General features: G+C 44.4%; 2 protein-coding genes across 2 annotated transcripts in view; both read left to right on the top strand.

Annotated features, from left to right (window-relative positions):
- LOC108795891 (NAD-dependent protein deacetylase sirtuin-3-like) overlaps positions 1 to 4,789 on the top strand; it is an 8,285-nt gene extending 3,496 nt beyond the window's left edge. Inside the window, exons 4-7 of the mRNA XM_018567219.1 lie at positions 75 to 307; positions 1,319 to 1,419; positions 2,030 to 2,191; positions 4,576 to 4,789. Of these exons, the coding sequence (XP_018422721.1) occupies positions 75 to 307; positions 1,319 to 1,419; positions 2,030 to 2,191; positions 4,576 to 4,788 (709 nt within the window). The 3' untranslated portion in view covers position 4,789. The remainder of the gene's footprint in view (positions 1 to 74; positions 308 to 1,318; positions 1,420 to 2,029; positions 2,192 to 4,575) is intronic.
- Positions 4,790 to 8,521: 3,732 nt separating this feature from the next.
- BET1L (Bet1 golgi vesicular membrane trafficking protein like) overlaps positions 8,522 to 16,563 on the top strand; it is an 8,538-nt gene continuing 496 nt past the window's right edge. The window contains exons 1-3 of the mRNA XM_018567211.1: positions 8,522 to 8,591; positions 13,593 to 13,684; positions 16,183 to 16,239. Of these exons, the coding sequence (XP_018422713.1) occupies positions 8,573 to 8,591; positions 13,593 to 13,684; positions 16,183 to 16,239 (168 nt within the window). The 5' untranslated portion in view covers positions 8,522 to 8,572. The remainder of the gene's footprint in view (positions 8,592 to 13,592; positions 13,685 to 16,182; positions 16,240 to 16,563) is intronic.

Below are 16,563 nucleotides of genomic sequence, written 5' to 3'. Positions count from 1 at the left end.
ATAGATATATACCTGTAATAAATAAAAAAACAAATTTCCCCTGCTGTATCTAGTAAAGTTGTCTTTTTCTCCAGGTCTCCAACGAGTGGTCTCTACAGTAAACTGCAGGAATATTCCCTGCCATACCCTGAGGCTATATTTGATTTAAGCTACTTCCTGCGTGAGCCTCATGCATTTTTGCGTCTTTCTAAGGAGCTGTTACCTGGAAAGCACCTTCCCAACCCAGCACATTATTTTCTGCGGCTTCTAAATGACAAAGGGATATTGTTACGCCTCTACACACAAAACATAGATGGTCTGGAAAGAGGTAATTATGTTTTAAGAAGACAAGTCTAGGTCACCCAGAAAGTGAAGTTATTATCTATATCAGGCAGAGAGCAGGTTGTTTACTACTGGGCTTATTATGGTACATGTCATTAAATGAATATATAATTGCTAATTTGAAGTTGCATTTGTCTCATTACTGGATGTCTAATATATATGGAGGACCAAGTGTACAAAGGCTAGAAAATACAAATGTTTGGGTTGAACTAGACCAAGGCCAACTAAAAAGTGACCCATGGGGGGGCTATTTTTGCGGCTCGCAAGGTCTCAGCTACAGCCTATGTAGAGAACCAGTGGGACATTAGTGCTGGAACACTCTATGGGGGGAATTTATCAAAACTGGAGTAGACAGAATCTGGAGCAGTTGTCCAGGGAACCAATCACCTTCTCTCTTCAGGTTATTGAGTTAGGCTTTGAAAATGAAAGATGAGCGCTGATTGGTTACTATGGGCAACTGCTCCAGATTCTGTCTGCTGCAGTTTTGATAAATTCCCCTCTAGGTGTGTATTTATTGCTGCCGCTGACACCAGCGAAGGTGGTTTGTTGTTGCTGCCAATAACCCTAATAAAGCTGATTGGGTTACTGCTGTCTTTGTTCTGAACAAAAAGCAACTTCCTATAAACCCTTTCATTGCTGTATCTGTGGCAGGGCATTGCTTCCATACAGGCTGGTATGAGAGGCTGACATCTACGCAGATGAACGGAGGGCCCCTGAGGATGGAGCTTCCAGGAAAGGGATTTATTCCTGTTATATTCATCTCTTTTCTGGTTTTTACTATAATAGGTGTAGGCCTGAGATTTTTTCATTGGAAATTGTACAAGTTCTTTTGGATGCTGGGCCAACACTTCCATTTTAAGTCCAGTATGTCTTATCAAATGCATATTTCTTCTTTTTCTAAATCCAATTTAGGAAAAGACAAGTAGAAACTAAAAAAATAAATTGAAATGTAACAATAAAAATGTTTGAAAGTTACAGCCCCATATTTTTATTTCAGTGGCTGGGATTCCAGCTGAAAAGTTGGTGGAAGCTCATGGCTCCTTTTCATCAGCCACATGTACCATGTGCCTGAAAGAATACCCCGGCAAGACTTTTCATGTAAGCGGTCGACTGTACAGTCAAAACTGTCTGTGTAGCAACATTTTCCATCCCATATAGTATGATTCACTATCCAATAGATTTATAAAAGAACTCCGGAGAGAAATTGTATTAACCCTTGCAGTGGGGCTACCCCCGCACTGCAAGCGTTAATTGCTTGTTTTGTGCATTCAAAAAACAAAGTTATACTCACCCGATCCTCCAAGTCGGCCGGCTCAGGTCCGTGGAGTATCTCTCCCCCCCTCCTCTGCAGCGGTCTAGAAATCCTCAAGTCATCACGTCCAATACAGTGTATAGGACATGAGGATGCCGAAGGACATACCATCACTGCAGCGAAGGAGGAAGAACGGAGCGCTGCCGGTTCAGAAGTTCAGGTGAGTATAACTTTTTTTTTTAACCCTAGGCAAAAACGAGCAGTTGAACAAGCAGTAGAGCTTGGCAATGAAAGGGTTAATGATGAGCTTTACTTTGGCCATGTAGGATAGAGTATTAGGTTTGCCAGTTAGTAGACACCCTCCAATGCTTACACTTACCTTCTATTCAATCCCCCCGAAGCTAAAACGAGATAATATAATTAAAGTGTGTTTTTGTTTGTCGTGTTATATTACAGGATGCCGTGGTGGAGTCTCAAGTCCCTCGCTGTTCATCATGTGACGGTCTCATCAAACCTGACATTGTATTTTTTGGAGAACAGCTTCCTGCTCGGTTCTTCTTACACCTTACGGACTTCCCCAGGGCAGACCTTCTGATTGTCATGGGCACCTCTCTAGAGGTCAGACTGCTGATATGAGCAAACAGGACTTCATATTTCTGTCCCGTTAGAGCTATTTGGTATTGCTCTGTTTGTATGTCGTGGTATATACCCACTGCCTGTCTCTACCAGAGCCATCCAGCATGCTGCTTAATGTGTCGTTTTCTTACCACCATCGCCCAAGAAGAAAAAGGATAGTTGCTTGTCCTTAGATAAAATATTGATGGATGCCAACCTATGTAAGCCTACAACAAGCTGCACTGGGCTTCCATTTCTAAATACTGAGGTTTATTTACTAAAGAAGTACAGCATGTTCACTTTACAAAGTGAATTTTCGCATTGGAAAAGTGACACTAAACTCAATAGGTAAATCTTACAAATGAATTCAAGTACCTTAAAGGAGAAGTATGAGGTGAGTGATTTCTACTCATCCTTGTATGAGGGAGGGAGCTGCGGCCGCTTTTAACATGTAAAATCAATTACATGTGCAGCTACCCCGGAAGTAAGATCTAGCGCTATCTTCAGGGATTTCTGTAATATAAGACCTACCCCGAACTAGGTCTTATTTTCGGGGTAGGTCTTATATTACAGAAATCCCTGAAGATAGCGCTAGGTCTTACTTTCGGGGTAGGTCTTACTTTCGGGGAAACACGGTAGTTAGAGCCGACCTGTGACAAAGAAGCTGTCACAGGTCATCTCTATTGATCGGGAAGTGAGCAGAAACATGGAGTCGATCCGCTCACTTTCTGCATCCGATCGTCTCCCTGCAGGGAGTGGTGACTGTCAGTCACCACTCTCTGCAGGGATTCCCCCCCTCTCCTCTCCAATCCTCCAGCGCTGAGTGGAGGAACGACCTGGGGAGGGGCGTGCACAGCTGGCTCTGCCTCTAGATAGGCAGAGCCAGCTGTCACTCACGCAGCTGGGTGGATCACGACACAATTGTTGGGATCCGTCCCAGCTGCGGCGCTCTCAATATATTGCGGGCAATAGCCTGCAATATACTGAGCGTTGGGTCGGGACAAGGTTAGTATATGTCCTCCCGTGACCCTAAAGAGAACTATGGGATAAAAAGGTTACCTCATAGTTCACTTTAACTATTAACAATACTAGAAAAAAATAGATTAATACAAAGAGGGCTTGGTCTCTGGATATACCTCTATTTTTCAAGTATTAGCAATACTGGACCTTATTTGTGTATCACTAAGTTGTTGATCCTCAAATCATCTCTGAATTGGTGCTGACACTGTCCTTCCTTATGGAGGGTGGCTACTTTTGTTCCCGATGGTCCCTGTGTGTGTTGTTAAGTAGCCACCGCTACAAGCTCACTCCTGTGATGGACAACAATTTCACGTTTAGTTCACTAATTACTATTGAGATTGTAGTCCATCACGGAAATGAGCTTGGAGTGGTGGCTACTTTAGAACACTCACAGGTACCATAGGGAACAAAAGTAGCCAGCCTCCAGTAGGAAGGACAGTGTCAGCATGAATTCAGAGATGATTTGAGGATCCACAGCCGAGTGATACACAAAGAGGCTACTGTTGTTTTAATAGTTGGTGAACTTGAATGCATTTTTAAGATTTAACTCCTGAGTTTAGTGTCACTTTAATTATCCAATCATGTGTGAGTAAAAATCCTGATTTTTTTTTTACTTTAACATGATGGGTAACATGGGTATTCATGCAATGCAAATCTTTACTTAGCTTCACCTTTATTCAGTCAGGTGTGTATTTATAAACAATTTGTAGAGCCAATCATCCTGCGGCACTCTGTGAATGTTCGTTCTGTACAGATGGAGGCAAAAGTGAATGATCTTAGTATTTTTTTTTTTTTTTAAGTTGAAGGTAGTTTTAGTACAATACAGCATTATGACCACTAGATGGAGCTGATAAGCATAGAAAATAAGTATTTATTTCCTGTGCTCCTCAGCTCCATCAAGTGGTCAGAATGTGATATTTTCCTAATATTAGATTCAAATCAAAATATACTAAGATCGTTGTTTTTATGTGCAAATCTGTCTTTTAACATGTGCCCCTGTTTTGACCTAAGCTTGCACTACTTTTTTATCTGCACGTTTTTCCACCAGTTTTCATCTGCACTTGTTCTGGGGCTGTATGAAACTGGAGCATCACCTAAGAAAACAATCACAACTTCAGAAGTCCCCGTGACCACTTCTTCAAGATGCGACAGTTACGCTTTTTGCCTGAAGTTAGAAGTCTTCTTTCTTGGAGTCTATTAAACCTCATTTATCAACAACATTACACTAGAATCATAAATCTGGTGCAAATATATTCGGTGCAAGTTCAAACACTCACAATTGCTTTGATAAATTCCCCCCAATATCTTTGGAGAGTGGAAAGCCTATTTGCCTGTAGTAAATCAACCCCTATATGTCTGTTTTACAGGTGGAACCATTTGCCAGTTTGGTGTATGCAGTCGGTCGTTCTACACCACGAGTTCTTCTAAATCGAGATAATGTAGGCCCATTTTTGGACACTTCAGATGGACTCAACGTGGTGGAGCTTGGAGAAGTCACCAGTGGAGTGAAACATTTTGTACAACTCCTGGGCTGGGAGAGTGAACTTGAGGAGCTAGAGAAAAGTGCCAAGGTAATGTAAGGGCTTGTTCACACCAAATGCAGACCAGATCTGCATGAGTTTCTGCACACACAGTGCAGCGTTTTTCCAGCGTTTTTTGCCGTGTTTTTGATGCGTTCCGGGCTTAGTTTAAAATGGGCTTTCAGTGCCTTCCAGGGTGTTTGCATGCATTTTTGATGCATTTGCATGCGTTCCAGAGCAGGTAAAATAGGGCTTGCTGCAGTTTTTTTTACATGCTCTGGAACTGAGCGCTTCGGTGTGAACTAGAGCCCAAAATACCATTGGAATACATTGGACGCAGTTTTGATCCGGTCTGTAACAGATCTGCTCTGCTCCTGGAACACGCTCGGTGTGAACAAGGCCTAAGAGGAAAGTAAAACATCTAAGCATGTAGACATACAGTATATACTAATATCTTTATCTTATTACAGAATAATGATTTTACTGAAGATCTTCGAGCATGAACCATTTGTGGTCAGAACTTCAATACGGTGTAAATCAGGATTACAGAATCAAGAAATGTCATTGTATATATAGTATAATAGTACTTAATGACAACAAGTAATTTTTATTATTTATATGACAGTTCTACAGTTCTAAAATGTGCGCACTAGAACATATATATTACAGCTATTATGAAGCTGTGAGGAGTGAAATCGCTATTGGTAATAATTGGGAGAATCATAAATAGTGTGCACGGTGCTAATGTTCATAAACATGAGCCGGATTCTAAACCTCCATATGATGTGTGCAGTGACATAAGCATAGATACATATAATCAAACATGATCTCATATAGATTCCAAATAAGAATGAATAATAATCAGTCTTTCAATGTCCAGTTTAGGTCTTTAATGCATCTGTATTCAAATATAAAGGGCTATTGTGTGTATTAGACGGTAGATGCCACTCGCTCAGCGAGGGGGGAACCCAATTTTAGGGAGGAAATGATACGCCAAATGGTGAAGTACGTAAAAAAACAAGTAAATTTATTGCAATGGAAAAAAACACAGGAATTCACAGAATATAGGCGCCATGCATACAAACAATCAATCAACTCCGCTGCACGAACCAGACTAAGAAATCCACTTGGTAATCTCCTATAGTTTGACCTCAGTATGTGCCCAATCCTTTCCAACGCTTTTCGTCCTTTCACTTTTTCCAGGAAAGGCCGACACCCCCTTAGAAGAACAAGTAATACTGTATACTATACCCTGTCTATGTGACTACTTACTGTACTCTTTACCTCAGTTACTGTGTTTCTAAATACAAATAAATGCACAGAGACAATTTCTCAATAAACACGTAATTTGTTAAAATAAAAGCTTTCTGCTTTCATTACATACCATAGTTTAGACCCTCGGTTCTCAACTGGTGGGTCGTGACCCCGTGTTCAGTGGGTCGCCGCATGCCTTCCACTTTTCTAGGTGAGAGGCTCCTTAGCCTCACCCTAGTGCAGCACTGTCAGTTCTCGTGCCAAGCAGCCATTCAAAATATGCTGAATGTCAGCTTGAGGTGGGGTGGGCTGGGGGTATGGCCACAAGTGAGCTCCATCCATAGGTGCATTGCTTACAGCTCCCTCACGCGCCCTGTAGAGGTGCCTGGACTGGAGTGACATCACATTCTGGCAGGAAGTGCAAGGGAGCTGGGCAAGCAATGCACATATGGATTGAGCTCCGTCACAGCACAGCAGCCCACACTGGAGCCCAGGCTGAGGATTCATTCCAGTTCTTGTAAGGTAGGCAGACTAGCTGGACCTTTAAAAAAAAATACAACATGTTTTGGAGTCTGTATGTGTGTGTGAGAATGTCTGAATGTGTGAGATTGTGACTGTGTATGCATGTCAGTGTTTTTGAGGGCCCGTTTACATTAGTACAGTGCGTTAAACTGTGCCACGCAATCGCACCTACCATGCATTCTGGTATGGAAGGTGTGTTGCGTTGCCATTTATTTGAATGGTACCCCAAACGCACCTCCCTCCCACAGTCCGTATGCCCATACCGGAACAAGCGGTGCCTTATTGCCGTGCGTTCAATTGCAGTGCAACTTTGGTCTCGCCTTAATGACCAAGGACAAATGTGGGTCCTGAGGTTACACAGCTTAAGAACCACTGCTTTAGACCCAGTGATGTCATCACTGGGACTCTTGCAGGCAGATCATGGCTGGTGGAGGGGGCTGGCAGGGTGCTGTACATAACTTCCTGAAAACATCACAGCACCTTGCCTCAATACTTCTCTCAAGAGCCCTCAGCCCTGATGTAAGCAGTGGACTGGCTCTTGGGCGGAGTTATGCAAATATGAAAATGCCTTGATTGGCACATGCCACTAAACTCAAAAGTCTTAAAAATGCATTCAAGTACCTTAACTATTAACAGAAATTTATCTTATTTGTGTATCACTCAGCTGCAGATCTTCCAATCAACTCTGAATTGGTGCTGACACTGTCCTTCCTTCTGGAGGGTGGATAGCCCTGAGGAAGGGGGAATTATTTCTCCCTCGAAACGCATCAGAAAATTGGTCTCTTCTGGGACCTGATTTGCTTCCAATCTTTCATTCCGTATACCAATTACAACTAGTTTTTTATGCTATCTTTTATTACTCTGTTTAATAAACGTTATTACACGAGGAGAAGGCGCTGTCTGTTTTACTTGTTTTACATTTCTTCTGGAGGGGGGCTACTTTTGTTCTCCATGGTCCGGGTGTGTGTTGTAAAGTAGTCACCGCTCCAAGCTCACTCCTGTGATGGACTACAATTTCATGTTTAGTTTATCAATTTGGATTGAGATTGTAGTCCATTACGGGAGCGAGCTTGGAGCGGTGGCTGCTGGAACGCACCGCGATCGCTAAGAAAGACTTTGCCAGTGTTCCGTTCCACTGCAAACGCAAAAAATAGGACTTGCTCTATTTATTGTGTTTGCAGTGGAACGTAACACCGGCAAAGTTTTGCCACGCGTTCGATAGCACTGCGGGCTGGGGGGGTGTGGAAGCGGTGCCATTGAATTCAATGCACCGCCACGCCCCCTCCCGCCCCAAAACGCGGGGAGAAGTTTCTTAGCGATCGCGGTGCGTTCCAGTAGCTACTGCTCTGGAATGCACACGCTTTCGGTGGGAACAAGGCCTAACACTCGCTGCATTGTTTTATGCATTGTAATGTGTAATAGCAGACCAGTGCATTCAAATGCAGCATGTCCCATTTTCACCCAGCATACACCTGAACGATGCGTTAGTGTGAGCGAAGCTTATTGGAAACAATTGATTTAAGTGTGGCATTGAGTTGAGCAACACAGCCCAATGTACATGGTGTGAATGGGCCCAGATATTATTATTATTACTATACAGCATTTACCAACATGTGTTCTTCAGTGAGAAAAGGGGGCACACTGTATTATTCACTCTATGTATATCCTACAAATGGTAACATTTGCTGCACATTCACCAAAAACCTTTATTCAGAACAATTACAATTCTGCTATTTACACATTTGTAAATAAAGAAATCTCTAGGATATCTGTCTGTCTGTCTGTCTATCATTATCCATCCATCTATCCAATGCAATCTCTACTTTTAGTTCATGACTCAGTTGCCAGCAGGTGGCAACAGTGAGTGTATAAATAATCTCAGCTCACTGTATCCATAGCAACACTGAATGACCGCAATCATTTACATAATAGGCGTGTCTTTTGTTTTTTGTTAACACTCGCCCCTCCTCCAACACATCGTCTGTCAGCTGATCACGCGATTTACAGCTGACGTTATGAAAGGAACACGTGACAACCTTGCCAGCTCATACAGTGCAGAGGAAGAAAGATGGCTGACTGGGGCAGAGGTATTCTTGTTTCTTGCCAGTCATAGCGGCACGGAGGCTGTCTGAGGCGCTGCCGGGGGCTTGTAGTCATGTCGGGAGGTGCTGTGTAGTCTGTGAATCCTATTTTGCTGTGTTTGTGTTTACACTGTAAGGGGGAGTGAGAAGTGAGAGAGCTGTCATCAGTACAGAACTCCTTAGAGGAGATCTCACTATGATCGATAGAAATATCCATGCATCTTATAATCATTTCAGGCTGCGCTCATTCTATTGAAAGAATACAGAACACCAGGGGATTTATTAAAATTGGAGCAGTTGTCATAGTAACCAGTCTCTTCATTTTGTTCAGTGAAGCTTTGAAAATAATAGAGAGAAGCTGATTGGTTAAATGACAACTTCTCCAGATTCTGTCCCACTTTTGATAAATTCCCCCCTGTATATCCCTGTATATTGTTCATAAAATCACTTCAGCAATTGGCTGTAAAAAACACATTTCTATTACCACAGCGGGTTTTTTTTATTGATGTATTTGTTAATGCGTCTGTATTGTCTTCTAAGGGCTCATGAATACAGTGAGGGGAATTTATCAAATCTGGAGCAGCTGTGCATGGCAACCAATGAGCCTCTCTCTTCAGTTTGTTCAGTTAAGATTTGGAAGCTGATTGGTTGCCGTGCACAGCTGCTCCAGATTTTGTCTGCTCCAGTTATGATAAATTCCTCTCAGTGCGTTCAGTGAAGATCAGTAAACTTATGTGTTCCGATTGTTAATATCACAATGGAAAGTTCTGTGGCTGAGGTGCTGCGTGTGGATTATATTTTACACTGTACACATGTTGAATGTTGTGCTCACACTGATGTGTACAGTGCAGATGTTCTCTATTGGAGCCAACTGTGTCCTGGAACCAAAGGTGGCTCGAGGTGCCTAGAGCCCTTGCAGCCAATGGGTCATGATTGCTCTATGTTGCTGTAATATTCGTGATGAAACCTTTACATGTGTGCAGAGAACTTCCTGCCAGCATGATCTTACGTACTAGATGGTGTATTTTCATATGCCTGTGACCATGAACCCTAAAAGAGAACTATGGGTTTTTTTTCCCCATAGTTCTCTTTAGGGTCACGGAAGGACATATAATAACCTCCTCCTGTGACCCAAAGCTCAGTATATAGCAAGCTATTGCCCGCGATATACTGAGAGCGCCACAGCCGCAACGGATCCTGACAATGCTGTCAAGATCCACCCATGTGCGTGATTGACAGCTGGCTCTGCCTATCTAGAGGCAGAGCCAGCTGTGCCCCCTCCCCGTTCATTCCTCCACTCAGCGCTGGAGGATCGGAGCGGGGAGTGGTTCCTGAAAGTCACGGCTCTCTGCAGGGAGATGATCGAGAAGTGAGCCAGCTACGGTATGTGTTCGCTCACATCCCGATCTATAGAACTGACCTGTGATAGTTTCATTGTCACAGGTCGGCTCAAACTATGAGGATGCGTGGAAATCACTCGCCTCATAGATCTCCTTTTTAAATGTATTTCCACTTCTGCAGCCAAATTGGGATAACACTCACTTTATATATGTTACATGTTCCCAATCACATAGCAAAACGTAAACATAAATATTAAACATGACCGATTACCTCTTTACTTGCTTTTTATTAGAGTAAAGCAGAACTCTGGGCAAATCAAAGCTTAAACCTTGCAGTGGGGCTACCCTCGCCTTGTAAGGGTTAAGTGCTTGTTTTGTCTAGGTTCCAAAAAACCAAAGATATACTCACCCTATCCTCCAAGCCGGCTGGCTCTTAGACGGGTCCCTTCCACCTCTCTCCTCCTCCGCTCCAGCGGTCTAAGGTCTCAGTCATCACGTCCAATACAGTGTATATGATGTGATGACGCAGAGGGACATACCATCGCTGCACGGAGGAATAGAGCGGTGAAAGGGACCAGTCTAAGAGTAAGCCGGCTCCGAGTATTGGGTGAGTATGTCTTTAAACTTAGACAAAAATAAGCACTTAACCCTTGCAGTGCAGGGCAACATTCGCACCTCAGCTGCATTTATGTGGCATATTGAAGTTGTATATTAGGGAAGGATGGCAGGGCCATTGGAATGTACTCCTTGGACATTTGGGTCATAGGTTTAGGGCTTGTTCATACCAAATGCAGACCAGATCTGCATGAGTTTCTGCACACAGGGGTGTGGATATTTTAAAAAAAACTACTTATCCAAGGGCTAAAGTGGGGGCCAAATCTACTTGTCCTTCATGACAATCTACTTGTCCCAATACAAAAAATTGTTTTAATCAAAACTAGGGATGCACCAATGCCGGTTTTTCGGTATCGAGTACCGATTTTGTGCTTTCGGATCTCGCCGACACTGAATACTAATACCGGTGCTTCCGCTGGCATGGAGCAGACTTCTCTGGTAATCAGGAAGCCGGGCAGCGGGTAATGACATCCCGCCCAGGTTCCTGATTGCCACGGAAGCCGGCTCCATGTTGTTTGGCCTGCTTGACTGCGATTGGCCGGGAAACCTGCTTCCCAGTCAATCAGGAAGGCGGGTGGCGAGTAATGAACTGATTAACCGGGAAACTGGCTCGATGCTGATTGGCCAGAAAGCCGGCTTTCCAGCCAATCAGCAAGGAGCCGGCTTCCCGGGCCAATCAGAAGACCAGGAGGCGGGTCATTACTTGCCGCACGGCTTCCTGATTGCACGGGAAGCCGGCTCCATGTTCCCCATACGGCACTACCAGTCAGAGGAAATTTTAATTTGGCCGTAAGTTCCAATATCGGGGAAGGTATCGGAGCATTTGGGTGAGTACGAGTACTTGCCCAAATACTCGGTATCGCACTGATACTAGTATCTGTGAACCCCTAATCAAAACATATTTTACTGTGCTAAATAGCGCTTCTCACTGGTCAGCGCAGTCATCTGACCACGTTGACCAATGAGTGCTTGCAATTTGCGAGCGAAATTCAAAATGGATAGGGGAGGACTGCGCTGGACAGCAGTACGGGGGACAGATAGTACACCCATACTGGCGGAGGGGAGGGATTGTTCGCCGGAAGGTAAGTATAGCCAGGGGGGTTGGCGGTTTGGGAGAGACGGGGCCAGATTTCATCGGGTAATTTTTCCATATTACCTGGGAAAATGAACTTACCCTTTAATGCACATTGTGTGTGTGTAAGAGAATTCTGGCTACCACCATGGAATGGCAGCTGCAATCTCAAAGCACATGCAGAATGTCCTACGCATGCGTTTATTTGCATGCAGATGGCGGGGGCAGCAGGGTTTAATTTTTATTTATTTTTTCATTTTTTAAATCTTTATATATTAAAATTTTTTAACTTTTTAAATTTTCTTTAACTTTTTATTTATTTACTTTTTCCTCTTAATGTTCTTCCTATTACATAGGAGATGAAAATCCCTTATGTGATAGTTTGGAGGTGACAGGTTCTCTATATGGAACCTGCCCTCCAACACAGAACAGCTGTTCTGTGTAGTTCCTGACAGCCGAGACAGGTGGCGCTGTGATTACAGCGCCACAATCTCAGACCCCGTTCAGATGTAGCGACATACCTTTGCAGCGGCCGGGATAGCACGACTTTCGGGGCGACGATCCAGCGACGGTAGCGCGACCTTCTCTGTCGGGCTCCATAGAAAAAAAGCAAAATCGCGCAAAATCCGCCGAAAAAAGGGTCCCGTAGAAGCGACTTGCGACACGGAGCTAAGACAGCTCCATTGACTATCATTAGCCGGCGACTTTCCCGCAATATCGCGCGATAAGTCGCTACATGTGAACGGGGCCTCAGAGAGCCCGTAGAGCAGAAGTTTTTCGTCTGCTCTACGAGCTCTATGGCTGAGCCGCTGTGCCTTCGTTTTCGGGGTCCCCCGGGAGAGCGGGCGACCCCGAAAACTATGGCGGGGGGTGCGGGCAGAAACGATCGCCGCTGCTCAAATTAATACTTGTATTAAACGAGCGGCGGCAGCTCCACAATGTACATTCAGCTCTGCTTGTCCGGAGCCGGGTTGAATGTACTTTAAAACTACTCGCCCGGCGCCCGAAACTGCATGTCCCGGGCGTCGGGCGATAGGAATTCCACACCCCTGTGCACACGCAGTGCAGTTGGTTGTGCCGCTTTTTTGCCACGTTTTTGATGCGTTCCGGGCCATTTTTTGTTACATTTTTTTTTTTTACGTTTCAAATGGGCTTTTAGAGCGTTCCAGGGCGTTTGCATGCGTTTTTGATACGTTTGTATGCGTTCCGGAGCAGGTAAAATAGGGCTTGCTGCAGTTTTTTTTACATGCTCTTGAACTGAACGCTGCGGTGTGAACCAGAGCCCCAAATACCATTGGAATACATTGGACGCAGTTCTGATCCGGTCTGTAACTGCTCTGCTCCTGGAACGCGCGTGGTGTGAACAAAGCCTAAAAAGTTGCGTTCTTGGATTAATTGATATTTGATGGCACGGTTATTCCAAAATGACAGGGGATGGTGAGTGTGGACTTGGATTGGACCAGGTAGGGTAATTCAGGGAGCTGGCCCAGTCATCTGTGGGGAAGAGCTCAGTAATGCTTGAGAAGATCTCACGGGCTGCTTTATTGATTTCTAGGGAGACTAAAAATCAATCAAACTCTTCTACATTTGACGGTACCAAGAGTTTCAGATGTTCATGTCCCCTGCCATGTGCTGTGGTTCTTTTCTCTGACCCATGTAGTGATGCAAGGATCAGAGGACAGAACCACATCGTGGGTGGGGGGCACTGCTGGGAGGTAGGGGACACGGGCTGCTGGACAGGTGAGTATAATACCTCTTCAGTCACAGTGAACATTTAGGTTTTTTTTAGGGAACTGACAGGGTCACTTTAAAAGAAAAGCTATTTACGGACCTTTTATGGTTCAAGTTTCAGAAACAAGTGAATGAGTCATTGCAGTGTTTGTTCACTGATGTACGTGTACCAGAACGTCTCGCCTGTTATGTGTTCATTACCACCTTCTCATTTCCTGCAATGATGTTTTTATTCTTATGTCTGTATAGGTTCAAGTCCCGGGGCGGTAGAGGAGATGCTTGATGCAGAAAACAAACGTCTTGCAGACAATCTTTCTACAAAAGTAACACGGCTCAAATCTGTGAGTGCTGAAAGAACAATATGTCGAATATTCACTCTGGCTGGCCATACACGGCTCAAATTTTGGGTGATTACTGTTGAAGTTCAAGCGGTGGCGGGCCTGAAGGCACCTCCCGGCTAGACAAACTTCAATAGAAAATTGACGGAGCCAGGTGGAAAATTGTCAGATGAACAATGACTCCATCCAGTAAGATGCAGCCACTGTTGAGGTACTAAGACAGCTGGCAGCTGCAGGTGGCGTTCCCTCCATACGTCGAGTGATTTCTCTTGCTCAGCCTGAGGGGTGTGAAATCTAGCCATTTATGGCCAGCTTTAGTCTTCATTCACACTGGAATCGGCCGGCACGTACAGCTCCGTGCTGCGTGCAGGGCTGTCTCGGGCCACACCTGGGAAGGACAGGTGCTGCGTGTGATTTAGTACGCAGGCCCTAACTTTCTCTATGGGACTACGTCTGAGCCAGGAAACACGCACCCGCACGGACCTGCACTTGAGGTGAGCGTAGGGGGGCCGCGTAGTCCCATAGAGAAGGACAGGGGCTGCGTACCAATCACACGCAGCACGGAGCTGTACTTGCCGGCCCTTTCTAGTGTGAATGAGGGCTTGGAGTAAAGCTGGCCATACACCGATGGATTTTCGATTGGAAATTTTCGTTGCTGCCAAGAACCCTCTCTGGATTTTAGCACAAATACCCCATCATGCACAGTCCAATGTTGATTTTGATAATCGCTCGTTAGCGATACTAACTCGCTGAATTTTGTGGATCGACAGAACGGATTTTCGTTTGCATATTGCTAACTAATCGATTATGAAAATAATCGTTAGCTGCAGCCCTACATATGGGCAGTGTTTATGTTACGATTTTTTTTGTACAAAAACGCCACTAATTCATTGATTTTCGTTCGATTCAAAAAAGTTTTCCAGCCCTATCCTTCAAGAAAATTCTAGAGGGATTACAGTAAAAAAAAAAAAAAAGCGTTGGATGTCCCATCAACTGTACGATTTTCGTTCAAAAGACCATTCGTGGAAGATTTCCGAGCGAAAATCGAAGTGTGTGGGCACCTTAAGACTGATTTAGCAGATCTGCATCAAATGCACAGCGGTTATACATAGAAGCCAGTGAGGTTTTAGGAAGAATCGGGAAGCTTTAGACAACTGCATTAGTGTTGTCAGTTTCAGATTATGTAAATCATCATCATCAGTGGGTCTGGAGACTTTTAAAGAAGAACTCTGGGATAAATCATCCTTAACCCTTACAGTGGGACTACACCTTAAGGATTAAGTGCTCATTTTGGTCCAAGGAGGAAGATAAAGTTACCGTATTTGCCGGCGTATAAGACGACTCAGCGTATAAGACGACCCCCTACTTTTTGTGTTAAAATATAGGTTTTGGGCTATACTTGTCGTATAAGACGAGTATAGCCCAAAATAATGTTTAAATGCACCCACTAACCTCCATGGCGGTATTCCCGAGTGTGGCTCGGGGTTAATTTTCAGTACCATAAGCGGTAACCCCGAGCCACAATCGGGAATACAGTCTCTTACCTTGTCCACGATCCCCGCTGTGTCCTCTGTCTTCCGCTCATTAATACAAAGCCTGCCGTGATTGGCTCAGCGCCAACAAGAATGATTTTTCTCAGAGTTCTTTGATTGCTACACGTGATAAAAGTAGGGATAATCTAACCTAGAGTTGAAAAATGTAAGCCTTGTTCCCACCGAAAGCGTGTGCGTTCCAGAGCAGTAGCTGCTGGAACGCACTGTGATAGCTAAGAAACTTCTCCCTGCGTTTTGGGGCGTGACTGAGGGGGGCGTGGCGATGCATTGAATTCAATGGCACCGATTCCCCGCCCGCAGTGGAATTACTTTCGTTCCACTGCAAACGCAACGCTGGCAAAGTTTTGCCACGCGTTCGATCGCACTGCGGGGGGGGGGGCGTGGAAGCGGGGCCATTGAATTCAATGCATCGCCACGCCCCCCTCAGTCACGCCCCAAAACGCAGGGAGAAGTTTCTTAGCTATCACAGTGCGTTCCAGCAGCTACCGCTCTGGAACGCACGCGCTTTCGGTGTTTAACAGGCCCCTAAGGGCTTGTTCCCAAGGGGTGAAATAATCTTGTTTTTGGTTATAATTTTGCTGTTTTTAAAGTTGAGTGGTGAAGTTAAGTGGTGAAGTTTCTTTCCTCACTGTGTTTTTGTGTTACCTAAGTATAGTAGACAAATCAAGTAGGCTGGCTTCATGTATAAAGGCTTTAATCCATTTCATCATAATGAAAATTCTCAACACTCCAAACATGGAAGAAACAGAAAAAGGAACTTTCAGAAAGTTGTTTTTTGCAATTTAATTTCCTTTTTGTCATGTCCCATGTCAGTCCTTTTTATAATGCATCGAAAACCTGACCGTTGAATCCATGTGGAAAAAGAAGCCACCTTTTATAATTTGGATTGTTTGCATCCTAATAAAAAACATAATGTAATGTGCATCTATTTTTATTTTTTTATTTCAGCTTGCATTGGATATTGACAGAGAAGCCGATGACCATAACACGTATCTGGATGGAATGGTAAGATTGTGGTCTTCAGCTTACTTTGTGTTGCCAGAAAACCATTTCATTTTCTCCGATGATTTAGGCTATTGAGAAAGTTGATGTTGGTCTCGTCCTTGGGTTTATCACAAATGTAGACTTAGCTGCTTGCCAAAATGTTCCACATCTGTATAAGTGCTCAGTCACACCAGATGCAGTGCGTTCTGGCCAGAACACACTGCATTGCGGCCTGCTCACTATGTTGTGGGACAAGACGGGCGTGGTGGTCCATTGAAGTGAATTGCAGCATTGCCATGCCCTCTGTCCGCACGTAATCGCAAGGCACATTATGTTTGTGCTCCA

This window comes from Nanorana parkeri, unplaced genomic scaffold (assembly GCF_000935625.1).
Source record: "Nanorana parkeri isolate BGI_ZX_2015 unplaced genomic scaffold, ASM93562v1 scaffold1021, whole genome shotgun sequence".
NCBI lineage: Eukaryota > Metazoa > Chordata > Amphibia > Anura > Dicroglossidae > Nanorana > Nanorana parkeri.
The sequence above is the reverse complement of the archived record's forward strand: the minus strand, read 5'-3'. Positions and strand labels throughout refer to the sequence as shown.